This window comes from Felis catus, chromosome B3, assembly GCF_018350175.1.
Source record: "Felis catus isolate Fca126 chromosome B3, F.catus_Fca126_mat1.0, whole genome shotgun sequence".
Taxonomy (NCBI): Eukaryota; Metazoa; Chordata; class Mammalia; order Carnivora; family Felidae; genus Felis; species Felis catus.
The window spans coordinates 46,995,181-47,022,956 of NC_058373.1; the positions used below are offsets into that span (position 1 = coordinate 46,995,181).

The 27,776-nt window shown below is 45.2% G+C and overlaps 1 protein-coding gene across 4 annotated transcripts in view; it reads right to left on the reverse strand.

The window, feature by feature from the left end:
• CGNL1 (cingulin like 1) overlaps nt 1-27,776 on the reverse strand; it is a 158,821-nt gene that overhangs the window by 12,640 nt on the left and 118,405 nt on the right. For 3 of the 4 annotated variants that reach the window (XM_023255301.2, XM_023255300.2, XM_023255299.2), the window contains exons 9-14: nt 20,148-20,354; nt 18,812-18,916; nt 13,596-13,748; nt 12,525-12,695; nt 8,140-8,301; nt 5,258-5,347 (exon numbers count right to left, since the gene is read on the reverse strand). In XM_023255301.2, coding sequence (XP_023111069.1) covers nt 5,258-5,347; nt 8,140-8,301; nt 12,525-12,695; nt 13,596-13,748; nt 18,812-18,916; nt 20,148-20,354 — 888 coding nt within the window. The remainder of the gene's footprint in view (nt 1-5,257; nt 5,348-8,139; nt 8,302-12,524; nt 12,696-13,595; nt 13,749-18,811; nt 18,917-20,147; nt 20,355-27,776) is intronic. The other variant, XM_023255302.2, reaches the window with a different exon arrangement.

The following is a 27,776-nucleotide window of genomic DNA, read 5'->3' on the forward strand; positions in this document are numbered from 1 at the left end:
AAGAAGCCAAAGATATTTATGACTGCTAATAACAATATTTCATCCCATCACCTATGTTTACCACTGGGCTGTAAAGGGCCTTGTGACCTACACTCCTGGCTGGTGTTAAAAATACCAGGAAGATCCTCAATCATAAGAGAGGAAAATCATTATTAACCAACTATACACATTGGGTTTGGAGCAGCCCATACAGCAGCAAGCAGTTCTGAGAGTAGTATTGTTTTAATTACAAGGAAAAAAAAAACCCATTTTGATCCTTCTGTCACTGACTACAAAGGAGTACCATATCCTAGAGGATGCATCATCCTGGTGCAGACTGAGCAGCAGACTGGCGCCCACCACCTGGGAATGACTGCACAGGCCTGCAACCTTATCCACTGGGACTTATCCTATAGTTGCCAAGGCAATAGCAAAGCCTCACTCAGCCCCTAGAAAGAACATAAAGCCACCCAAAGCTCTCCAGTTGGTATTTTTCCTCTTGTCTGACAGCTGCCCATGTCAGATGAATCACCTTTCCACTAGGCTGGGTTACCTTGGCCTCTGTGGACAAGAATATGCCTCTCCATTTAGGCCCAGCCCTACTGTTAACTGTTGGTACTCAATCACCAGCAATGACACAGCAATGCCCAGTGAGCTAGAACATCAGCCTGACACATTTAAAACCAATGCTGGGCCTCTTTCACTATGTAAATTCTGGACTCACAGGACCATCAAGAGAAGATCAGGTGAACATAAACCCTCATCCGTATTAAGAGACACCATGGCTTCATCTTTCACTTGGGAATAGAGGCCCTAAATGTATTTGGGGGAGGGGGCAGGTCTTTACCAGTCTTAGTCTAATGCTGGGATGATGGGAACAGGTGGGAAGCAATGGCTTTGGAGCCAAATCCTAGGTTCCCCTCTTACAAGCTTCGCGACCCTGGGTGGCCACTTACTCACAAGGCCTGGAAACAGCGACGGAAAGCATGCACAGCACAGGGCACAGCACCCAGCACTTAGGGAATCCTCACTAAAGACAGCTATTGTAAATGGTTTTGGAGGAAAGAGAGCAAAAAGAATTTCTCTGGATTTAAACAGACCAAACCCAGTAAAATACCCACTATTTAAATGAATTTTCCTTCAATTTACAAGTTAGAAACCTTCCTGCATATGGTGAACCCATATTTGGTTTCAAAAACAGAAACCTCTGTTTTATAGAATAAGCTGTCACTTTATCAGCTCTAAATTCATCCCTCTCCTTCCTGTTAGCCACATATGAAAACAAAACCCAAGCATCCAAAAATTTGAAAAAACTTTTCTGTTAGGATTCCCTGAATCCATCAGTCTGAAAAATAACATCCTGAGCATGTATGGAAAAGGCCTTATTAGAGTTCATAAATAACGTGTCCAGCACTTGTTGAGTGTCAAATGTATGCATAAGAGGAGGGGGGGAAAAACACGTAAAGGATAGAATGTTTGATCTCAAAACTGCCTTTCCTATTTTCTGTCCCTGGAAAAAGCCCAGTTGAGCTTCCTCCTGGTCTCCCGTTCACCTGTCCCAACCCAATCACATTAACCTTCTAGAATACTATGTAAGCTTCTCTGTCTGCTCCACAACCTTCGAGGGCTCCCCACTGCCTTCAGGATAGGGTCCATTCAATACCCTCAACCTGCCTCTCCAAATTTATCTCCTATTATTTCCTTATGGAAACCAGAAACCTAATCAAGCCATAGCAGTCCATTCATTGCTCCTTGAAACACTGCAAATATCCTACTTCCCAATCTTTGTTCACACCATCCATTCTATCTAGGATTCCCTTCCCACTCCTTGGTTTGTCTAAATCTTACCCTTTCTTCAAAACTAGCCCCATGGTCTTCCCTGCTATGATGGCCTTCCTCTAAGAACTCCCATGGTCACCCCTGCTATGATGGTCTTTCCCTCATTACCTGCCTACATCTCACACTTGGCATTGAGTATCTGCACTTTGTCTTGTTAGTTACCATTTCTGGGGGCATGGTCCATCTCTTCAAACACAGCACTCAAGGACAGGGACCACTTTTGATCATTTTGCAGCCTTACCACTACATGCTACTTATGCACACAGTAGGTATCCGTCACACCTTACAGGCACTGGTAGATAGAACACTGGGGAGTCAGGAGATCTAAGGCAACTAACAACTAACTGGCTGTGTGAATTGGCAAGATTGTGGGTGGCCCTAGGCCTCAGATCTCTTGTACACTGCACGAGAAGTCTGGGGAGAGGAACTTGGAACTCCTTGCCAGATCTAAGATTCTCTGAAATGGGTTGGCCATTTACTGATACTTCCGGACTTTTTTTCCCCGAGCTTTTCCACAAAAGCCTTCCCACAAAGACTAGGGGAAAAATGAGAGATGTTTGGGGGAAAGCGAAATTCAGAAAGGGAGCTTGTAAGAATGCAGGATTTAAGTAAGAGCTGTAACCTTTTTCTTTTCAATTTAAAGAGAGCAAGACCCAAAAAATATAAATTCCCCATGTCTTCTCTTTTCAGAGCCTGGTAGCAGTTTTTGCTGAGCGTCCAGGGCTGACGTTATAAATCAGCTTGGAGATATGAGACAGGCACCATTTCCTGTTCTTTAGGAGATGTCCCTGTTAAGGAGGTGTCATAGGTTTGAGGGGGCAGAGAAGAAGGCATCTTAGTTTTGGAAGTTCCCCTTTCTCTGATTCTGGCAGGAAGGCAGCAGGCACATGGCCCTAGACGTTATTAAAGTAAGTAGATTGAAATCAGGATCCAACCATCTATACCCTTCCTTGGAGCCTTTAGGAGAGGGGAAAAAAAAAAAGGCTCAGATTAACCTTGACATTGACTGAGAATTAAATGTTTTCCAGTGAGGCAGGTATTTGGTCAACCATTTCTCTGCACTATGCTTCCTCACGAATCCAGAGGCAGCAAAGGCCAGAAGAGGGGCCTGGGCACTGGATCAGGAGACAACACTTCAAGTCAGGAGTTTTGTTTTGTTTTGCTGTTGTTTTTTAGCAATTCCTACATGAATTTGAACATGATGCTCCACTCTTCCGCTTAAAACAGATACCAGGCTTCCCCTTTCCCTCCCTACCTCAGAGAGGGCAGGGCGCAGAAAGGAAACAGAAGAGGAAAACAGAATGAACAGGACAAAGACGCTGGAGACTGCGGAACCCTCTCTTTGGACTTGCAGCTCAGACACAGGGAAGGATGGGGAATTAAAGAATGTCTCAGACACTTGGTTATATGCAGCCAGTCATGGCACCTCAATGTTAGAATTTGGAGAAGCCTCCAGAAATCTCCTGAACAAACAGCCTCACTTTCATAGACTTTAGAGACTGCGCTCAGAGAGGCTAGGACTTTCCTGGAGCTCCCTGGGGCTGTTGCAGGAGTCAGGCCCTGGACTCAAAGTCTGGTGCTCTTTCCAGCAGTTCTATGCCTCCCGCGCTCAGGTGAGAGAAGGAAAAGGGGCCAAAAGAAACTGATTTAAGCGATCGGTGTTCTTAGTTTTTTAGGCCATCAGCTGAGCAGAGGGAGGCAACCACTTTCTGTGTCACTGGGTCTGTGTTTTGGTTTTGGTGTAAAACATGGGGTATGGGAGTCTGTTTTCCCTGCCTGGTTAGGGACTGGATGACAGACGTTCCCCCCATTCCCTGCATACATCATGAGAAGCATTAGCAAAACAAATTCATGGCCACTTCTGTTATCAGGAATGCTCAGCAGATCCTGAAATGCCCTGTGGCAATGTGGCCGCTCAGCCAAGCTGGCAGGAACATGTCACCAAGCAGCTTTTATACCAGTGTAGGAACTTAACAAAATGCAGACTTTAGCAAGAACCCGTGAGGGCTCAAGTGTCAAGGCTGGGCTCCCCATCTGGACTTCAGATTTTCACGAGAGTCTTCTCTGAGCTTCTGCAGCTCCGGCTGGTTGGGCTGCCAGCCCCCTAAGCAGGATGCTACCAGCACAGCACAGAACACGCAGGCAGAACTGAATCTGAGCTCAGTGGGAAGGGAGGACGGAGCCTCGGATTGCAAGTTCTTCACTCTCAGAAGCAAAACAGCAGGACTGTTGTGCTTGTTTGCAAAGAGCCTGTTAGTAGGGAAACAGTGGCAAATGGAGAAGAAGCCAGTGATTCCCCTCTGACTCTGAAGAGGAGCTACCAGCTTGGAATGGCACTGTCCCCAATCACTGGCACCTCCAGTTTTTGGGCATCCTGAGGCGGGGCAACGGTGGCGCATGGGGATAAGTAGAAGACTGAGTGACCTGAGGAAAGTGCTGCTTTGGATGAAGATTTTGCCCAAATCAACTTGCCTTTCTCAGATTTTTCATTTTAATCCTTTATACAGATATTTTTCTCAATTATACGCAGCAGCATCCAAGGCTTTTAGGTTTTGTTTGCATTGTTTAATTAAGAAGGTGCCCAAAGCAAGTCAAGTGGCAAAGAGCTTTTCAAATGTCTATGTACAGCTTCTCCAGGACCATGTTCAGCCCCGCATACAACTGAGTTGTCACTGAGAGTACATCCCTTCAGAGGTTTCTACAGGCAGCCACATGTATCATTTGTAAATGAAAGGCTGAGATTAGAGAATACAGGTTCTCTTCAAAACTGCCACTGTGTATTTTGAATCCTGTCCCATAATGGTTCCACGTGTGATCACTCTAAACTTTTTCTTAATTAAAAAATGGGGAAAAAAATTCAGAACCCTTGGGATTACATGGAGTGTAGTTTGGGAAATGAGTTCTATTATCTACGGTGTGAGGACAGAGAGAACTGCCCCTGCTATCTCCAGGTGCTGCTGTACGGATAGATCAAAGATAAGGGGAATTCCTTCCCTTTGAAAACTGCAAAAAGCATTCACTTGGAAGGGACTGGTATTGTATGGTGAATGCTTCCTAGGTGTCTCTATTGCTTCTCAAAGGAAAAGTCTGCACCACATCATTCACTTTCCATGGCACTAACATAGTGTCAGCCACAAAATTTCACGCAATTGTTTGTTGAACTAATGATTCTTAGAGCCTCTGCTCTAAAAGCACTTTGCCCATCATGGCCAGTAGATTGCTACCCATAACCACTCTGGAAACTTCCACCTTGCATGCTTTAAGTTATACGTTATATCTCCGTCTTGGTGGCTTATCATGGGGAAGACTACTCAGTCCTCCATCGTTTCCAAAGGGCAAGAACTTTTCTTCCCTCCTCTGGCCAAATCCGTGGATTTAACTTCTCACATTTCCTTTTTCACGAAGGACAATCCATTCATCATTCAACTACACACAGTACCTGTTCCCTGCTCCGAGTGATCCTCTCAGACAGCAAATCCGAATTATTTCTTTCTTCTTCCAGTTCCATCTCCAGCTGAGACACCTTGTCCTAAGAAAGAAGGAAGACACAAACACACCCAATGGAACTTGCACAGACCCGGGTTAAGGCCAAGTACTGCCCTGTGGAAAGAAAACCTTAAGGGAAGATCAAAGCAGGGGATCCTTAGCGTTTGGGGAAAGGACGTGTCTCTTTCCCACAATGCCCAAAAAACTGTGTTCTATTGCTTTCATAAGGTAAAATGTAATTGTGCATTTCTAAAATACATATTACCCCAAACCCTAACATAAGCACTAGGGACATTTTAACATGTTTCCTTCATGTCTTTTTCCCCCCTCATGAATCAAAGATCTATCTAAGGCTAAGGTCTCCAAGTTACCTGTTAAAAGGGAATGTGTGTGCTCAGCTATCATCCAAGACATACTTCTCTAAATATTCCAAGCTCTGGACAATGCTTTTCTCTCTCTGCTGCTCAGGGTTTCCTAAACCTTGCAGGAGTAAAGTCTACGACATACTTTTGCACCTGCCTGTTTCTTCTAGGGAACCTCATGCACTTTGCACTGTGGAGTCCCAAATCTGCACCAGAGTAACACAGAGACAGTGGTAGTCCATTCTGTTAAACCAGTCATTACAGAAGAACTGTCATCTCTTTCTTCCTCGCTGGGCCTTCATTTAACACCACGGAGTGCTAAGAGAAAAGCATTTCGAAGTAGCTGTGTGTACAAAAAAAGAGGCTTCTAACACAAACCACTCTGCTTGTGGGGTTTGCGCACATGTTTCTCCTGTCACTAGCCAATTTGTCATATGTCTGGGTTAACTCAGAGCCACGCACGCTAAAAAGCAATTAGCATGGTGAGTTTTTAAACACAAGTCTGTAGCATCTGTACGTAAACACTGTCTCTGCAATTGTCAAAGTTGGCTGACAAGCTATGGACGCCTCTGTAAATGCCAAAAATAAGACTCACAGAACTCATGCGAATGAGTAAATGTCTGTGAATGCCTTCCCTGTTGGTGAACAAAGTCTTTCAGGAACCTAGAAAGCTCCCTCCCTGGAGGCTGAGAGTCCCAAAGTCCAATCTGGAAGGGAGAGCTGGGTTCCGCACCAAGCCCCGTGTTTGTTCAGTGGTTCCTGACCCCTCCAGGGACAGTTCTGCCTTTGTCAGAAATCACCAAGGGTCCACAAGTGCTGTGTTTACATAAAACAGCCTCTGAGTTTCTGAGTCTAAAGAAAACGCCCAATTGTTGAGAAAGCCCTGGAATCCTGAGAATTAACTTGCTAAATGCAGCGAAGGAACAGGAAAGATATTAGTCCCAGCAAGACAGTCCTGCCAACCGCCTATCAGGGGAGGAGACATGCCTCCCATGTGCGTCACAGAGGTAGGCCCTTGAGAGCTACTAGTCCTGTAACTAATGGAGAAATAACTAAACCACTGCACAGGGGAGAGTGAGGCCCAGCTATGCCACTGCCTCTAGACCTGGAGTTGGCAAAAGGTTTTAGTCAGAACATTCTAGAAGATGACACCCCAATGTTTAGGCAAAAGCACTTCCTCACACGGTTCTCTTCCTGCCTAAAATCTGTACAATTCAAAACCCACCAGGAGCATTCAGGGGGCCACTACACCAAAGGTTCTTACACCACTGCCTGATGAGGCTTTAGCCTGCTTTTAACCAGATTGTTTAGGTCCTTGAAAAATCACTTCCTAGTTAAACAGGTTGACCTTAGCTTTCCTTAAAATGAGCCCCTCTAATGAGATCAGAACGAGGACAACAGCAAAATACACAGCAATCCTACAAAAGAACAACAGAACTGTAACCAGGTTATTCCAGCCTCTAACAAGGGCCCATCTAATAAAATCTTTAATGGTTGAAACATCACTCCCTAGATAAAAATTGCTACTAAGTCTCTTGGAGGTTTTAAAAGTTATTTCTCTTTATTTGCAAAATCAAATAAAAAATTCCATGGGTTTTAAATTCAAACTCTCTCTCTCTGTCCTTAAGCACTTTTATCAAAACCTTGACAATTTTAACTTCTCCCCTTGGTGTGGGGCTGATTCTCTTTCTCTCTCTAAACTCCATTGAGATGTGGGTGTGTGTGTGTTGGGGGGTTGTTGTGGTTTAGGGCTGGTTTTGTTCTTGAGCATTACTCTGTTTTACAGGCTCAGGGAGACTGACGTTAAGGTCCCTCCTGTCATGCTCGGTAGCCTGCTCATGTTCATATTCAAGTCCTTGATTCACACTTATCTGCCGTGTTGTGTTTTCACCCTGTGAACTGATCACCTCCAGCTGGCGATTCCAGTGAGCACATCCTGACCTACTGTCTGGGGTTATGTACATACGGTGTATCCAAACAAGAATTGAGCCACACAGTTTGCCACTAGCTTGGGCAAGGTGGATCATCTGTCAGAAGAAACGGGCCAGAGTCAGGAACAGGAATGGAGCCATGTGGTGAGGCAAGTGAGAGCCAGCAGTCAGGCAGTGTGGGTGCAAGGCACAGCTCAGCCCCTCTTTAGATGGGCAGCAGTCCTACCTCTTCTATAGTGGGAAGCACCTCCAAAGCAATCAACAGGAAATGCTCTGTGTGCCCTTATGTAAAGTCACCTGGCCTCTTTGGGGCTCTGTTTTGTTTCCTCTTGAAGACAACGAGGGCACTGTTTCCATCATCCTTTCAGCTCTGATGTCCTATGTGTCTACCAACTACAAGCTTCTTCCTCAAATTGAGAAATGACCACAAAGGTCTGGCTGTTCCAGAAAGTAAAAACCAAAGGCTTAGGTGTGCACGGCTTCTCTTGCGTCCCATGCTCGCCCTCCATAGGCCCCAGCTCACACTCACGCGGCCTACAGACCTCCATCTGCTTGACGAGTCTGCTTCGGTCATCTTTGAGGTGACTCTTGGCCTCCAGCTCATACTCCAGGTCCTTCAGGGTCTGCTCCAGAAGTTGCCTTTTTGTAAGTGCTTCATCTTGAGCCCTCTGGTGGTCCCGTAACTCTTCCTCCATCAGACGCATCTAGAAGGAGTGGGCGGTTATCTGGCCTGTCTCAGGAGCACCTGGACAGCATTTGGACAGTGCAGAAGCTGACCCCAGCGGTGATCAGGGGATGCCCACGTACTGGAGATCAGAAGACCCTGAGCAAGTTCCAACTCCCTCTGGGTCTCAGTTTCCTCTTCCTCTAGCTACAAGTAGTAATCCCTTGGGTTCTAAATTCAATGTAGTAGATGTTCGTTAGCATCTTGAAATTAAGTGTAACAGAAAATATCAGAGTAGAGCAGTACAAGCAGATATTGCTTTGTGAAACCTTTGTGCCAGATATTCCTATATTTGTATGGACGTACCTATTACTGGGTTGCGATGCGAGATTTATTTCTTTCCACATAGGTCATAGCCAAAAACACTTGAAAGTCACTGAACTAGGTAAGTGCTTCCTAGAGTGCAATTTATTACCCACCTGTACCGGCATCATCTCAGTGGAGGGTCAAAATCAGGGGAAAATAATAACTGAACTAATGACCCCAAAACAACCTACAGACACAAAATCTAATAATATAAATGTGCAGTATTAGGCGAAAACCTCTGCCTCTAGAAGAAAATCCTGTATCAGCTGTCATAATTTACAGTGTTTTTTTCATCCACAAGGTGGCACTGAACTAAAGGCTTTGAAAAACGTGCCACAAAGAGATTCATACACAAGGGGCTGTCCATGTTTTCTACTCTGGAAGCTCCCTGAAGGAACCAGCCACCTCAGCACACAGTAGGTGTTCCTTACACATCTGTGTGGATTGATTCAGTGAAGACAAAGGCTATCTGTTTTGTTTCCAACTTCCTTCCCTCTTGGAGCTGGGGTGAAAGCACTCTTAGGAATAACTACACCAGGGGTTTATTTCCTTCAGAGAGTATATGACAGTGAGTGGCAAACTCCATTAAAGAAGAGCATCCTTTGGGGGTGCCTGGGTGGCTCAGTCAGTTAAGCTTCTGACTTCAGCCTCAGGTCATGATCTCATAGCTTGTGAGTTCGAGCCCCGCATTGGACTCTGTGCTGACAGCTCAGAGCCTGGAGCCTGCTTTAGATTCTGTCTCCCTCTCTCTCTGCCCCTCCCCCAATTGCACGTGTGCCCGCGTGCACTGTCTCTCTCCCTCTCAAAAATAAACGTTAAGAAAAAAATTAAATTAAAAAAAAAAAAACCCAGCATCCTTTGAGGGTATTTTCACAGAGAGTTGGGGAAGCCTCAAAGATGGTCTTTGGGGCGGCCCAGCAGGTTGGCCTAGTTTCGGAAGTCCAGTGGAAAGACCTAAGGGAATGGGTTCCTGTCTTGGAGGCTGATCGCAACACCGGACCTTTCTATGACTACAGCATAGCCTTGAGGAAGATCTCTCTAGTTACAGACCTTCATCTGGCTTGGTGGTAACTGAACCAGAGCACAAGGGGAGAATCATCCCAAGGAAAAACAATGATGGAACATTCTTTAGATACTATACTATAGCGCATTAAAAAAAAAACAAAAAACAAAAACCTCTCCAGGGGCACCTGGGTAGCTCAGTCAGTTAAATGTCCAACTTTGGTTCAGATCATGATCTCACGGTCCGTGGGTTTGAGCCCCGTGTCAGGTTCTGTGCTGACAGCTCAGAGTCTGGAGCCTACTTCAGATTCTGTGTCTCCCTCTCTCTCTCTGCCTCTCCCCTGCTTGCATTCTCTCTCTCTCAAAAATAAACAGTGAAAAAAATTGTTTTTAAATCTCTCCAAAATAAAGTTTTAAATTACAAAAAAACCTCTGTGACTCAGTTTCCTTATTTGTAATATGGGATTATCATAAAACCTACCTTAAAGAGCTAAGATGAGAATCAAATGAGATTAATACCCGAAAAGAAGTTTGAGGGTCAGAAAGACTGACAAACCAATGCACAGCCCACACTCCTTTCTTGATACCCTTCCCACTGCCCAGCACATTCCTGTCTTCTAATGCCCAGTATGTCCCTCCTAACGTCTCGCAAGGGCTATGTCAAACTAGGAGTACTCAATACAAATATGCACCAGAGAATACATATAGTGTCTAGAATCACAAGTAAGCAAGTAAGTTTTGAACCCACTAGTGTTACCTTTAAGTAGTCAGAACTGCCCTTTGCTAAGTGGGATTTAGAAAATACACTGAATAGTGAAATCTGAGTCTTAATTCTCTAAAGATTACCTTCATCAGAACTTCCTAGATCCACACCAAAGGCAAAATATGTAAAACATCTATTTCTCTTAAAGCGAAGAAGGCAGTGCTGTGGCCCTGAGGATAAGCCACTTTTTTGTTAATGGACAGTTTTAACTCAGCTCAACCGAAACACAGGGTTAGGGGCAGTGAAGAGTGCAGCTTAAGCTTTTCAAGGATCCAGAGTGACCCTAGCCTGTTTATTCACTTTTGTTTTAAACAACTCCACTGATTTCCATAGCTTACTGCAGGGCGGTATCTGACTGCAGTTTCCTTCCCGAATGATGAGGTGTCTGTTTCTGCCATTTATATGGAAACAGTGTCTCATAGGGTTACACCACAGAGAAAAATCTAGGAAGGGCCATCTTTGCTTTCACCCTAAGAAATCCTCTTTTGGGGCGCCTGGGTGGCGCAGTCGGTTAAGCGTCCGACTTCAGCCAGGTCACGATCTCGCGGTCCGTGAGTTCGAGCCCCGCGTCAGGCTCTAGCCTGATGGCTCGGAGCCTGGAGCCTGTTTCCGATTCTGTGTCTCCCTCTCTCTCTGCCCCTCCCCCATTCATGCTCTGTCTCTCTCTGTCCCAAAAATAAATAAACGTTGGATAAAAAAATTAAAAAAAAAAAAAAGAAATCCTCTTTTGAATTACTGCTCTTTTATAAACAATATAGGTCTCCTGCTGGCCTTAACAAATCTTTCTGGATCTCAGTTGCCTCATCTAACTAGAGGATCTCTAAAGTTCCTTCCAATCCAAAGATTCTAGCAGAACAATAACCGTTACACAGAGAGTTAACAGGAAGCACTTTGCAGGGGTCATTGTGACACTGTGATTTTTCCAAAATCAAAACAGCACACCATGTGGTTGTTGGTGTTAAGACACCAAATAATCTGAATCTCCCCTCCCATTTGCCATAGAAATGCAAATGACTTTTTTTTTTTTTTAATGCGGAAGAGAACTGTGATGTCACTATGCTAATTTCAATGATCTGTGGAGTCCTGTATCATATGATGCTGAAGCTGAGGGGACCTGTTATCAGGGTCCTTCCAGAAGTGTTCTAGAGGTCTGTAAAAAATATCCATTGTTCTCTCACACGGTTATAGCACTGACTCATGGGTAACATTTCTTTGATCATCAAAGACATTAAAAGTTTGTTTTTTAAAGAAAATCTTGTTTTCCTGTGGAATCTTGGCACTGCTTGTAGAAAAAAAGCAAGTCTTGGAATTAAAAAAAACCTTAACATTAGTGTCCAGGACATGCAAGCCTCTACTCTATAGTTTCATGTGTTATCTCATTTCATTACGAAATGATCATTATTTTGTATACTTTTAAAGAGGAAAGAGGAGATGCTCAGAAAACTGGGGTAACTTGCTCAAGGTCATCCAGCTGGCAAGAGGCACAGCCGAGAAATCAGCAGACGCTGTACTTGTATTTTAGAGCCTTCAGCTTTCCATTAAAATAATCAAAAACATTCCCTTTTTCTTAGTTCTTTACGAGTCAAGACTGAAGGGAGCTAACATTTGAGTTACTTTGCTCTATTATTCCTAAATATAAAGCTAAAAATGTTTTAATAATTTCAGTACTCATAAATTCCTGAGGATTTCTTTTTGTCTCCACCCATTGTTGTTCTGGAGTTCTTGTCTACCCCAACCACCCTAATAAAAGTCTATATTTTCTAAATGAATGGCAAAAAGTGATTGTTTACTATAATACTTGCTCTATGATTAAATTAAAACATTAATACAGAGGAATCATTTGGGCACAGCTGGGTACACCACTCGTGCTCCACAAATAGCAGCTAAACAGTTGAGGCAGAAAATCTTGAATTAATCAAGAAGATGGCCACATTCAAGTTATGTCAGAGGCCCTAGGACTTTGTGTCTTAGAATGCCATTTGCCCCATGTATCCTAAGGGTTAACACTGAAGAATCAAGCACAAATGCCGTCTTGAGATCTACCCCAAGGCTCTCCTAGAAAGGTTTAAAAGCAGTCTCTGAGGATAGTTTGACTAAGGGGTAAACCAGGAACTGATCCAGCCAGGCATTACCTCATCCTGCAGTTTCATGGCAGTCAGACGTGACTTTTCAGCCTCTAGGGTTTTCTCCTTCAACTGCCTTTGCATTTCTGCAAGCTCCCTGCGATTTTTCTCCTTATACTCATCCAGCTGGTTCTGGAGCTCCAGGGTTGATATGCGGGACACCTCGACAATGTCAGCCATCTGGAAGGGGTGACATGGATGTGAGCCTACCCTGTGATGCCCCATGTGGGGCCAGGGAGCTAGGTCTGGGTCCCATCTAAACACAGAACACACATCTCCTCTTCTTTCTTTGACAACCTCCCCCAAAGACTGTGCAGAGAACCTTGTCATGGGCTGTCCAGGCTCAGTCACCTCTCACTTGGAGGCAGCATGGAGGGGTGAACAAGCACACCCTTTGCAGCTCGATATATAGACCTTGGTCATGTCCTTGCTTTGCCACGTACCAGCTACATAACTGGGACGTGTACTTAAACCTCTCTGGGACTCGGTGGCGTCCTCGTCCTCGTTGGAAATACCAGAATCACAATATCTATCCTACAGGGTTGCTGTCAGAATTAAAACAATACGTATAGAATTCTAGTTACAAAATAGCTAGCAAAGTGACTGGTACATAGCAGGTTATCAGAAAATGACAGGCACTCCTGTTGGCTCCTAGAATGTGGGGAAGCCAGTCAGCTTTGTGCCCTTCTCTTTCTGGGTTCTCTGGGGCAGAGATGAGCTGAGAAGACAAGTAGCAACTACTGGCGTTTGGAACTGTCTTTCACGCTCCTGGACAAAACAGATGGACGCAGACACAGAGATTGTGATTCAGGTAACACCTGTGAAGTCTGCACTTACATGCCAGGCTCCTTTGGGTAATTGTGGAGAGGAGCTGGGCCCAGATTCCAGAGGGTATTTTCTAGACCAGTTTCCCTTTAACTGGGATTCTCAACAAGGCCAAAGAGCTGCTTCAGTGAATCTGGGAATCTGACACATTTGTGCTTAGACTAAGTACAGGTTTCCTTAGCTCCCACCAGGCCCTCCAAGGGCGCTGGGTCCCAATGGTGTTCTGCCCACACCTCTCCCTCCCCTACCCCTCACCTCCTTCTGCAGTTTCTCAATGGTCTTATCCAGGTGCCATCGCTCATTCTCCATCTCATTCTTTAGTCTCCTTAACTGCTCCTTCTGCTCTGTCTCATCTTTAAGCTTCTCAGACAACTGCTTCTGCTCCTGGGTGGCCCGATTCAGATTTCTCTGCAGACGGCAAGCAAAGTATAGGGCTGTCACCTACCTACCAGGTCAGCCAAAGGGACAGGTGGCAGAGGGAATTCTGCAGCCACACTACAAAGTAATCAGACCTGCTACATCAGTGATAAGGAAAAGGAATAAAGCCATCAGAAGACACAAGGACATTGTTGGTTCTGAAATTTGGGAACCCAAATGTGAAGTTGACTTAGCCAAAAACACACATGAGAATGAAGGGGCAGACAAAGGATTTATTATAGAAATATAGAAAATGGTCAAGGCTGCTGGGGGTAGCAATTAAGGACAGTGTCTGAAAACACGGCATTTTCAAGTTCATGCTTGAAAACTGAGGTAAAGATATACATCAAACAAAACTAAAACAATGTGGCAATTTACATCCTGTGCTATACAGCATTATACTTCATGTTCTAGAATCTGCTCTGCTGATGACTCTTACAGTTAAAATAGCTAAAAATCAATCTATGAGGAAAGAGAACATTGTCCCATAGGTCAAGAGTTCATGTGGGTAGAGGAAGTTGTAGTCAACAGAATCGTGGGTTGGACTCATACACAGAAGAAAAGGGAATGTGGCAGTCCACAGGTGGGTAAACTTGATGAGCAGAAGGTGTTCAATGGAAAAGGCAGTACTTAGAAAAGTGCAGCGTTATTCAGTGATTCAGCACTAAATCCTGGTACGTACCATAAAATGAAACTATCCTGAGGGCGCTGTTTGCCCTGGGATCCCCGCTGAAGTTCTCACCTCACCCAGTCACATAGCCTGACATTCTTTTTGTAAGAACATGCAATTCTAAAACAAAATCCTAAAATATCTTAGAAAGATGGCTGAATGTTAAGGCCACTAGTGCAACGATAGCAAGAAGGCACACAGCTCAGAAGGGAACAGCATGACCCAGATGCGGGCTGGATCATCTGGAAAATGTTATCGGGTCCTGAGGGCTGAATGTGGGTTAATATAGGTACTGCTTAGGACCTGCGTCTTGTGTCCATGTAGACACTGTGTAAGGACAATGGTTTATATTCATACAGTGCTTAACAGTTTACAAGCTTCTGTCACATGCACCAATTCAGGCATCTTGAAAACACTCCCAAATCGTTTTGGGCACTCCTGGCTTGCAGAGTATAGCCAACCATGCAGCTGGCCAACCCTGTGACCTGGGGCCAAAAAGCCACCCATGGAGGCCTTCTGGCCCCTCCACTCTGTCAGGTTAACTGCACTCCGAGAACCAGCCAACACAACTGGGCTGCTAAAGTTAATTGCTGCGGTAAACCAAGGTCAACAAAAGCTGTTGGGAGAAAAGAAGGTGGTAAAAGGAAGGTAATCAGAAGTTCAGTGTGGGGGCAATTAGCAGGAGTGTGTCCCAGCACAGTCCAGCTGGGCACATACCAGAAAGAGGGTCACCTCCTGGGATTTGTGTCTGTGGTTGATTTAGTGGTATTAGGGGCAAAGGGGAGCACACAGGGTAAGGCAAGCGAGGTAGGGTTCCATGTGTGGGAGAAAACTGTCAATAATGTAAATTCCTGAAAAACAAGCAATACAGAGTGACATCAATGGCTTTCTGTGGGATCCAACTCAATGCACGCCTCTACAGACCCCCCCAGCCTCTCTTTTCCAACTCCTGGATCCCAATCCTGGAGGCTCCAGGCCAGCAGACAAGCCAGCCCTGGCTCCATCCAACCTCCATATGGTGTATGCATTTCTGCTTCACCCTTGGCTCGGGCAGGGCTCCCTGCCTGGCCCTGATCTCCTGTGCCACTGGAGACACCAGACTCACCCACTCTGGGCATGGGGCCTGGCCAAAATCCTGCACTCCCCACCCCAACACACACACATCTGCTTGGAAGAACAGTTTTGCCCAATTATTTAAAAAATATTTCTTGTAGATTGCTCCACTGCAAGGTAGTGAGATCTGTCAAGGCAAGCAATAGGTTTTCTGTCTGGGTATGTCTCATAGTCCAGATTCACAATCAGGAGTAAGATAAAAACACAGTGGTCGAAAATTAATACCTATCCCCAAAAGTTGTCTAAAGACGTCTTGTATCAGAATCACCAAGTAAGGACAGAGTATTCTTTGCCTTAAATGCGGATTCTAGCCCCTTGGGATGGAATCACAGTTTTTCTTAGACTGGGACCCACAAATTTAGATTTAGAAGTTACCCAGATAATTCTAACATACTTTAAAGTTTAGAACAATGTTCTGCCTCCTCATTTCTTCAAGAAATGTATTCCAATACATCATTGCTGAGAAAACCTGTTCAGAATCCACATGAAAAGAAGCTAACTTCCCAATATGCAGTCAGAGGAGTAAAATGCTGTTGCTACAGTGACTGTATTTCCAAGACCAGCAATGCCAGCCCATTAACTAATACAGGGACCAAAATAGGGACCAAAATGATCAGTGAGGGGAATCCAAAGCACCAAGTTAGTGAATGTATAGTAACACCCTTGAGCTTGAAAACCACTCTCTGTCAGTGGACACAGAGCCTTTTCCTAATATGACTAAGACCCCTATTCATCCATATTAACAATAAGCAAGTGCAAGTGAGCTTATGGGCTTACAGGAATGACAGGCTTAATCAGACGGAAGCTGGGGTGACAGCCCCTGAGTTACGGCTGACCTGAGTGAATCCTAGTACAAGCACGTTCCTCTCTGCCCCTGAGGAGGGGGAAGCTGTATTCGGAAAGAAAAGCTGCAATTAAGCGTTTGCAAATCTGAACTCTTGAAAACACTTCTCGGGAGTGTTTTCAGGATGCCCAAGTTACTGCATGTGAGAGCAGCTTATAAACTGTAAGCACTGTACAGATATAAACTATTGTCCTCACACAGCCTCCGTGGGGACACAAGACTGAGTAGGCCCTAAGCGGTATCTTGCCACACAGTAACTGGGGACTGGAATGGCAGAAGCACTGGGGCTTCTCCCCTCTGTCATCTTGATGCACACAAGTCCAACAGAGTGGGAGGTGAAAGCATACGGAATCCACACCATGATCCACCCCCCCGAAGGAGAGAACTGTGGCTTCTCCAGAAAAGGTCTCTTTACTTCTCCACCTGCAGAAGCCATTTCTCAGGGGAAACCTAGACATTGCTGCCGAATGCAGCTCACGTAGATTTGCACAACAGCACATCCTACCCCAAGCGGGAGAGGCCGAGCCGACAAACTGTGGCATCTTACGACCCACTGCCACCTTCTGACTCTTAATAAATCAGACCTAAGTTCACACAGTCTTCAGCTACTATGTGAAGAAATACACTTCTCAATCATGAAGATGCCACGGATCGCTAAAAGCACAAAGCCTTCGAAATACAAAATGCTGTGTGTGGGGGGGGAAAACCCAGTTACTCTTTCCTCTTCCTTGAAGGGTAAGTTCCCTTTCCGTTGCCAGCTTAGGGAAGAGAGGCGTGCACAAAGTCACAGAACCACAGGAGCTGGATGTCTGGTTCCTGGTTTTAGAGAAAACAAAGTGATGGCGCACTTTGCTTCTGAGACCAGCTGAGATAAGGAAGGTGAGACTGTTGGGCCTTTCTGAGCATTTGCCAGGTAGCGCACCGGCCGCGCCTGCCATTTCCAGTTCCCACCGTCCCAACGCCGCTGGGGAAACAGGCCTGAACAAAAGCAACACGTCAGGGAGAATTTCCAAGGCAAGGCCAGAGATCTGGAGGTTGGGGTGGGTGGGGATTACAAGAAGATCTTTAGGCCCCGAGGCTATCATCTGCTCTCTCTGCAAATTAACCCTGAGCTGCAGATTCACAGCTGTGAAACTTAATGGTTTGACCCAAAGATGAGAAAGACAGGAGCCTGTAACAGCTGCACCCAGCATTCAGGGTGGATACGACAGGACACGAAGGTGCAGATTTTTGACCCTGTAGAGAAAATATGCTTTTTCTCTCTTCCCGTCCCCAACCAGCTCACAGATTCGCACTCTGTGCTTCGGGGTCAGTTGTGTAGTCAGCACAGGCCTTTAACAGCAGCACGGTGAATCCGTATTCCATGCAAAATTAACCTAACAAGGGTTTGTAACAAAGATCTCAACTGAAAGAAAGAAGGCCACGGTGAGGAGAGTCAGACACCAGACTCAGAAGAAAAGAGGGCTTTACTGTTTGCAAAAACACAGTCTCTGTGCAAGGCTGGAGAGAAGGCACAGACCACTGATCTGGGGGTGACGGCTGACCTCAGTGAATCCTAGTTACAGCAGGTTCCTCTCTGCCCCCTGAGAGGGGGAGCTGTATATGGAAAAGAAAGCTGCAATGAGGCATCAGGCAGATTTATAAATCTGAACCCTGACTGCTTTGTCACTTTTCATATGCCCCTTCCCCACCTACCCTCGTTGACAAGTGGGTCCTAATGGAAAACGTTAACAATCTCCTCTTTGACAAACTGCTCAAAATCACTGGCTTTCGAATCCTCAGAAACTGCCTGAGGAACCCTTGGTGCCGGTTCGTTAAAACCCGAGAGCAGGTAAAGGACGTATCTGGTTCACACTGAGGTCGCTGTGCAAAGTCATTTTAGAACTTTAGTGCAGGCTTTGGTTCTTTGTTTGTTTGTTTTTTTTAGAATGTACTTCCACCTATCTTTCTAACCTTCAAATGGGAAAACCTAATTTTCTAAGAATCTACTGATTTTGAATACAGATAGCTATCTCGTTTCAAAAAAACAGACTTCCTCCTGCTCCTTTTAATAGTCGTCCTGAAGGACTGTACTCTATGGAGTCTATTTGCCCAAAGGAGAAAGGAAATTGACTTCTGCCAGAGAGCTGACTCCACACTGCCTTGGGGACCAATCCCGCCGGCCTTCTCACACAATTCATATTTTATCTTTGGAAAGCTGTCAAGTTCTTTAATGTCTATACCGAGGTTTCTCAACCTCAGCCAGATAATTCGTTCTTGTGGGGGTCGTCCTCTGCTTTGCAAGGATGTTAGGTAGCATCCCTGGCCTCTCTACCCACTCGAGGCTGTCGGAGAGTGGAGGGGACCAATGGCAGTCTGTACATGCCTCTCCAATTTTACTTCTCAGGCTTCCTGTATGAGGAATAAAGACAACAGCTCTGTGTTTACCTGAGCATCTTCCAGCTCATTCTCCAGGGTCCTTCTGGCTGATGTGGATTCTCTTTCTTCCTTTCTTGCATGCACAAGGGCCTCCTCTAATTGTTGGGCTTCTCTCTACGATGAAACAGGGTCAGCGTGCATTTAGATGTGTGCTATGCCTATAAAGTTGACTCAGTGGCATGGAAGGAACACAAGAGACATCTGAGGACACAGCCAGCAGTGGCTGTGGTCACAATGTGCCAGCCACAGGCCCGCAGTAGCTCCCAACAGTTATGTTTGTTTTGTTTTTTAATATTTATTTATTTTTGAGAGAGAGAAAGAGGCACATCCTGAGCAGGGGGGGAGCAGAGAGAGGAGACACAGAATCTGAAGGAGGATCCAAGCTCTGAACTGTCAGCACAGGGCCCAACGCGGGGCTTGAACCCACAAACGGTGAGATCGTGACCCAAGCTGAAGTTGGTTGCTTAACCGACTGAGCCACCCAGCTGCCCCACAACAGTTATTTCTTAGATGTGTGTGACCATCTGCGGTTACTTGCTTAGCCAGATGTGAATATCCGAATCATTTGACTGAAAATACAAATATCAGGCCTCACCCTTGGAACTTCAGAAACAGCAGGTATTGAATGGACGCAGGCACACAGAGTTTTGGAAAAGGCTTCCAGCTGATTCTGACAAATGACCATTTTGGAAGCTCCTGTTGGAATACATCTCCCTTTACATTTCTTTTGTCCTCTCTTTCACTTTTTTAAAGTTCATTTATTTAGAGCTCGAACTCACCAACCGCGAGATCATGACCTGAGCCGAAACCAAGAGTCAGATGCTTAACTGACTGAGCCACCCAGGTGCCCCTGTCCTCTCTTTTATTTTCAGTGCCAGCTCTCACTGCCATTGGTAACATGTGTCTTGGCAAGAGCCTCCCGCTTCTAGATATCTGGCAAACCAGACCGGTGGTTTGTTAAAACCTGTGCAACTTCAAAATCCATCAACTAAGTGTTCAAAAAGAAAACATAGTCATGAGTGACCGGGTTCAATGCTGGTATTAGGATGGCCTTTCAGACATTTAAAATCCTCTGTTCAGTGTCAAAAGGTTGAGTGTGCCTGATGTCTGGGTGAGTGGGGACCCTGACTTCATCAGCCCTGACCTTCGGCGAAGCCCGTCTCCCATGTTCACCACCCACAGGGAACAAGAAAAGTAGCTTGCAGAGAGGACTTATTCACGACTGCCTCCACCTTTCCTACTGAATTATGCTAATAAATCCCCTTGCACTTCCGAAACCACTGACACAGGAGAAAAGAAGTTTCCGCAGCTGCCAAACCCGGGCTTGGGGCCCGGTGAGCCTTACCTCGCACTTCCTGAGCATTTCCTTCGCTTTGGCCTCGTCGCATTTCATGTCAGCAATCTGCCTCTGAAGCCGAGCGACACTCTGCTCCAGCTCTTCGATGCTTCTGCGCAGCTTCTCATTCTCCTCCTGCAGTGCCTTCACGTGCATTTCAGCCCCCAGCTGGCTCTGCTCTGAAGTGTTGCTCCGACTGGCTAGGACCTCAACATTCTGTTAAAAACATGTAGCAAGTGAACATGGGACCCACTGTCAAGGGGCAGTCCCCAGCTTGGAGCAGGGAGGACATTTATTAAAAACCCTCTATGCACCAGGCACCGTGCTAAGCCGGGGAATGACACGCTATAGCCTGGAGGCCAAATCCAGCATGCCACCTGTTATTAAACATAAAGTGTTATTGGAGCATCGCCACGCCCACTGGTGAGCACACAGTCTACGGCAGCTTTCAGGTTACGACAGCAGAGTGAGTGGCAGATGCCTGAAGGAAAGGCCTCTGATGCTGCAAACCTACGATATTTACCACCTAGCTCTTCACAGAAAAATGTTGTCAACCCTTGCCTGTATTAAGTCTTTGACATGGGATTTCAAGCTTTTAACAGCTCTAGGAGGTGGGTACTATTATCACTATTTTACAGACAAAGAAACTGAAACTTGGGTAGATAAGGAACTTGTCCAAGTTCACTTAGGAGGAAGTGCATTCGGGCAGACTGAATCCAGAACCTGTTCTTGTAACCACTGCCTTCTGCTGAGTTCATGGCCCTGACCTCTCACCACGTGCAGGGCCCCTTAACAGGAGTTCTGGATGAAGGATGCTTTCTGTTTATAGATTTTTTTTTAATGTCCAATACAAAATGGAAATTAAAATTCACTTAAATTATGATACAGCTCCTGGTGCAAGCTCTAGGCACGATCTTCTGAAAATGAGCTCGTGCTGCACAAAATTCATAACAGAAAGGCATGGTGACAATTACAGTGTGGTTATTGTTAGTTCCAGATGTTGCATGGGCTTTTTCTTTTTTGGCTCAGCAACACAAAGTGATGATAAGTGGCCTTGTCCAGAATTCCACTTCTCCCAGAAGATCTCTTGCCTTCCATCTCTCCACTACTACAAAGACGCCAATGTCAGCAAATCTAGTGCTCACGACACAGCGCTGCAGATGCCTGCAAGGAATGGAAGGCCCAGGGAGGGCAAGCTGTGGCTTCGAAGGTTATGTCATGGCCCACTTGGGAGAACTATCTGCCGGAATTGCTTGCTTACTTGCGTAGCCTTACAGAAATATCTTTAAATCTTGTAACAGTACAATAAGCTGTATTAGCCTGCACTGAACCAATTAGAGCATTTCAGAAACCAAAGCATCTTGTCACAACCCAAAAGTTTAATTCCATACATCTTGGAAAGGCCATCACAGCCAAGCTACTGAGTCAGAACATGGTTAGCTTGCAATGCTAAGGAGAAAAGTAAAGTGCCCAACAGCTGGGACTTCTCAGGACTATGTGGGTATCCTCTCCTACTGAAACCAGCAAGATGAACAAGGAGAAATAAAGTGTGGTTGAAAGCCTGAGGAAGGAACCAAAGAATCCAATAACTGGCCAGATGGGGAAGGAGAAAGAAAAGTCTAGACTGCTCATTCCTGCCCTAACTTTCCCAATAAACATGAGACTACAAAGAGACAGTTATCAGAACAGTGTGGCACTGGCATAAGGATACATATACAATGCAATAGAATTGAGACCCCCAAAATAAACCCAACATTTACAGTTAACTGATTTTCAATGAGGGCACCAAGAAAATTCAATGGGCAAAGAACAGTCTTCAACAAAGGGTGCTGGGACAAATGGGTACTCACATGCAAAGAGATGATTTCACACCCGTTCCTTACATAATTCACACCCATTCCTTACATAGTACACACAAATGAACTCAAAATGGATCACAGACCTAAATGTAAGATTTCAAAAACAAAATTCTTAAAAGAAAACAGGAGTAATAAACATTTGTCACCTTGGTTAGGCAGAGTTTTAGATGCAACATGAAAAGCACAAGTAACAACAACAACAAAAATAGGTAAACTGGACTTCATCAAAACTAAACACTTTGGTGTTGCCAATGATACCATCAAGAAGGTGACAAGACAACCCACAGAATGAAAGAACATAGTTATAAAGCATGTATCTGATAATGGACCCATATCTAGAATATATAAAAAATTCTTCAGCTCAATAATAACAAGATAGATAACCCAATTTAAAAATAGGCAAAGGATCTGAGTGGACCTCCTTCCAAAGAAGGTCTACAAAAGTCCTATAAGCACATAAAAAGATGCTCGACCTCATTAGTTATCAGGGAAACGCAAATCAAAACCACAACGAGGTGCCACTTCACACTCACTAGGATGGCTATCATCAGAAAGACAGATGATAGCCACTGTTGGGGAGGCTGGAGAGAAACTGGAACCCTTATACATTGCTAGTGGGAATGTGAAATGGGACAGCCACTTTGGAAAACAGTTTCGGAGTTCCTTAAAATGTTGAACAGAGTTATACGACCCAGAGATTCCACCCTTAAGTTTATACCTAAGGGAAATGAAAACCTACGGCCACACAAAAACTCGCACAAAACCTCAGAGCAACATTATTCTTGATAGCCCAAGAGTGGAAACAACCTAGCTGTCCATCAACTGATGAATGGGCAAACAAAATGGGGTGTATCCATACCATGCACTGGCTCCAAAACGAATGACGTACTGAGCCATGCTACAACATGGATGAATATTGAACAACATTATGCTAAGTGAAAGCAGCCAGTCACAAAAGCCCACATGCTGACATTTATACAACATGCCCACACTAGGCAAATCCATAGAGACAGAAAGTAGATCAGTGGTTGATTGGGGCTGAGGGTGATGAAAATGTTCCCTGAAATTGACAGTCGTGTTGGATGTACAACTCTAGGCACACACTAAAAACTACTGGATCGTGCACTTTAAACAGGTGAATCATATGTCATACAAATTATATCTCAACACAGCCAATTCAAAGAGGAACAAAAGACAAAGGAAACTTGGATGCGCAGTTGGGATGGAGGGGAGAGATGAGGGGTTTACCTCAGTGGTCTGAGGTCGGCCGAGGCACAAGTGAGAGGAAAGAGCAGGCTGGAGATAACCTGCCTAAATCTGGTGAAGCAAAGAACGCACTCATGCAGTCAATGCTCCTTTGTTCACCCAGAAATCTCATCAAGAACAAGACCACTGACAACCAGATCTCGCTGAACCTGAATTCAGAACTAACTGCCGTCCTGACCTGCTAGATAAAGGACCCTTTGTTGTGGTGTGATGTTTAGGACTTGGTATTCTGTCTGCAAGCGGTGGAGGCACATCCTGAGTTCTGAGAACTTACTTGCAGGGAAGCCAGGCAAGTTAATCACTCGGTTTATGGCTGGCTGGCAGGGGTCTGCTCCAGTCCTAGCTTTCAGTAACACAAGCTGAGTGGGACTCCAGGGAGCCTGAATGGGTGGAGACACTTAGTCTTGTTTTGACTATCTGTAAAGTATGTTTTTCTCCTGTCTTCATAGTGTGGTAGACCATAGTATGTTTACAAATCAATTTACCTTAAGCCTCTGTTGGTAAACCTTTCCGGAACCCATCCCTGTCCCTGCCCACACACACAGTCTCCTATGTTATATCAAGCCCATAGGACTCAAACTTCCTTTTCCTGAAACCATACCTAATTCCCTGCATATTTCTTTGTTGAAGGCAGGTCGTACATGCAAGTTCTTCTACACGACTTCCCAGTGAAGAAAATGAAATTGGTCTAGAGGACCTCCAAAAGCCCCCCTTCCAACTCTGAACTTTGATCTATGTGTCTTTTCCAAATGCTTAAGTTTGTATCTCAGGAATGCTGGCAAAGGCAGAACTCTACTGAGCCCAGAGCTGGTAAGGACCTATGCAGAGATCACTGGAGACAAAGTACTGCTGACCTCACTGAAGTTACTGGAACCATACTAGATAAAGGACCTTGTGTTGTGTTTTGATGTTTAGGTGATTCTTTGATCTTAAGTCCTGTATGTCATAACAAGATTAGAGAGGACTACTGCATCATACATAAAAGTAAAGACCACAGTTTCTAACGATTCCTTTAGCCATATCATTATCACCTATGTGATATCTATTTTAAAAGAATTGAATAAACTTGCTTTTTAATATTTTAACTACTATTTATTCATGCAAGCAGGCATAAATAGTCAACAGAAACAAAAATTCCACAGCCACTGCAAAAGGCTGCAGACACCATACTAGGCCATCGCCACAAGGGCAAAAGTAGCAGATGTGCTATATTCTGATGTTTTTCAAGACAGAGCCACCCCTTAAAATTGCACTGAGATCATTTCTTCACCTTTCATCAGGCAGCCAAGGTCAGAAGGTGGGTGGGTGGTATAAGGGGAACCCAACACACACACTGCTTGGGGGGCAGCTAGAAACTGGTATGAGCTCCTAGGGGGGCAATTTGGTACTATCAATCAAAATTATAAAGTACATTCCCCTGTGACCCTGCAACTTCTCTTCTAGCACTTTATCCTACAGGTGTGCAAAATGACAATACAAACAGGATTATTAATTGCAGCACTGTATGAGCAAAAGATTGAAATGAACTAAGTACCAACTGATGGGGCACTTGCTAAATAAGTTCTATCAGTTCAGTGATAACCTGAGCAGCTGGAAAAATAAAGTAACAAGAAAGCAAGGAAAATGGAAGGGACAGGACAGTACACACAAGAGCAAAGTTTGTGTAAAAGGAAGGTAATGGGAGTTAAGTATGTAATTACCCGGCTACACAAGAAACTGGTAACACTGGCTGGCTGTGAGGAAGGGAGGCAGAGTTATGGAAAGGAGGAGAGGAACGTATTCCCTTGCAAACCTTCTTGTAAGTCTTGATTTCTGAACAGTGGAAATTTAGGAGAGATTACATGTTTTTAAATAAATACACATTTTCTTGGAAAAGACGATCAACGGCCACAGGCACTTGAAGGACAACCACCTCCCCAGACCAGTTCTCACCTCCTCCGGCCTCTAGAAACCCTTCCACAGCACATTCACAGATACTTCTGGGCCATGGAAGACAGCAGAGCCTGGAGCCTGGGGAGCAGCTGTACAAACAGAGCACAGTGCCAACGAAATCTCCCACGCGGGCTCACATAGTTAAGAAATTCCTTTTCACCACATATAGGTGGGAGAGTGGAAAAGGCCCAGATGGCCCAGGACTTGCACTTATATGAGCATGTCTCCAAAATTTCCACCCAGCAACCTGTAGGAAGAGAAGTCCAATGTGGGCTGATGGGAGGTAGCCAAGGGGCTGCAAAGAACTCCCTTTCAAGGTTTGGGTTTTTCCACCAAAATTACCAATACAAAATTACCAGTACATTCTGCATTCGACTCCACAATATTTTTCATCCTACTCCATGTTCTCATTTTATAAGACACTGCGCCCTTGGTGTTCTGGACGAGGTACCACTTCTCCCCTGCAGCCGTTCCAAGCGCTCTCCCCCTCACCCACCTTGCACATGCACACAGATCTCAACCCGAGCAACACAGACATAAATCATCTCAAGAATGGAATCCTCAGTTTTAACTCTAAAAATGTGTATCTAACAGTGTAGAGGAGGGAGCAGAGGGCTCTATGGTCAGTCAACCACATCAGACTCAAACCCAGGCTATGGCTGTTTGCAGCATCTTTCGCTGGGCCTGGCCTCGTAGGGCCTTCCTTTCCTCACTTGTAAAAGGTGGATGAAATTACCTACTTACTACACTGTTGTAAATATCTGGACAAGAGTCCTCACTACTGACATGACTACCAAGCCAACAAAACCCACACATGTTTTCCAAAGGGTAGGGCTCGGCACAGTTCATCTGCTGTGGTTCTAAATCCCCACACGTGGTTTCAAACTGCAGCCTGCACATTTTTGCCAGCTAAATATCAACCCTACATTGCTCCAAAGAGAGAGTCAAGATCCTCTAAGGGTCTTTCCAGGACAACTGCACTGCACAAATTAGATGACCTCCTTCTTATTAGTCCAAGGGCAAATCAGGTTTCTTGGTTGGCTAATTCATTAAAAATTTAGCCTCATTTCCCAACTGAGGATGGTCTGCTAAATTGATGGCAACTAAAAAAAAAATTTCCAAAACAGACAAACAGCATGTTTCAATGTGTTAAATTGCTGTATTTCCACTACTTCTAAAATAGTTGACTTTTAACCATATGCTCCAATTACTATTTAAAAGAAGAGGAGAGAATACACACCTGTATCACAAGGGAAAAAAAAGCGCAAAATCCCAGTCTTTGCCAGGTACCACCATTCACTGCAAATACTGACTTGCTTATCAGCTGGCACATTTTCATGACTTAATGTTCACATTTAGAAATGCTCACACTGTCTCCTGGGGCCACAGGAAACTTTTATCCACAACAAGCACAAAATTCCCACACGGTAGCAGAAAAAGCCACGCGTGAGTATTTTTTTTGACCCAAAGCTGCTGATGCACTTTCCTTGCAGGAGCACAGACACCTCGGACGGACAGGTTTGCTCCTGTTGGGTAACAAGTAGCCTAGGACAAGGCCCTCCTGGCTTGCCCTAGTACGGACCCAACACATGGACATATCAGGCTTTACTAATTAACAAGGCCTCGGTCAGAGCCAGCTTTTGTTTCTTTTCTGTCTCCCTTTTTTGCTGAATGAGTGAAAACAGCTGAGGCGTGGAGGCCAGGAGTCCAGGGAATGGAATGTTGCTTTGTCGGTTCCACGTCACTGGCCACCCCCCACCCTTGTGTTGAGGCTGCACGAGCTCAGCTGACCGGTACCCAAAGTGTCCCCTAGGTCAGGTCATCGGCTGGGAGGTTACCGCCTTTTCAACCATCACAGCTGTAGACGTCCACTTTCATTTCCACAGTGAGGACATGGGTCACAAATAAAGAGTCCCTTTCTCACTGTGAATGTGTAGAGAACCAGGTCCCCTGCATGGGGTCCTCAGCGTCCCCCTCACCTGAACAACAGGAAACAGTTTAGGAAAAGAAACAGCATACAATGTAGTTGTAAGCCACTCACTTCATCTCTTTCCCTAGCTGGCTGGGAATTTCACTGGCCTAAAGCCTCCAAGCCAGGACTTCTCACACTGTGTTGAGCACAGGACTCACCTGGGGATCTTGTTCAATGCTCACCGTGGCTCAGGAAGCCTGGAGCAGGGCCCCGACTCTCCATTTCTAACAAACTTCCAGTTGATGCCAGCGATGCTGGGCTGTGGGTCTCACTTTGAGGAGAGACTGCCCGATCTCAGGGCCTTCCTGCAGAGGCTCACAGCTCAAGTCCCAACCCTTCAAGTCCTCTGTGCTTCTTGATATGACTCCCAGTGCCTGGGATTGGGTGTCATGGGACTTGGACACTAGAGCAGGCTTTGCAGCCAGCCCACACTGTGACCTATGCAAACCTCTGACCTCTCTGAGCTCCATTTACATCATTAAAGAAAGTGTAATAGCTCTAAGTAGGTCAGAAAATTAAAAAAAAAAAAAAAAAAAAAAGCTAAGAGATAGTAGAGCTTGAAAAAGCTGACACCCTTGCACTAATGTAAAGTGATGGGGTTTCCCTTCC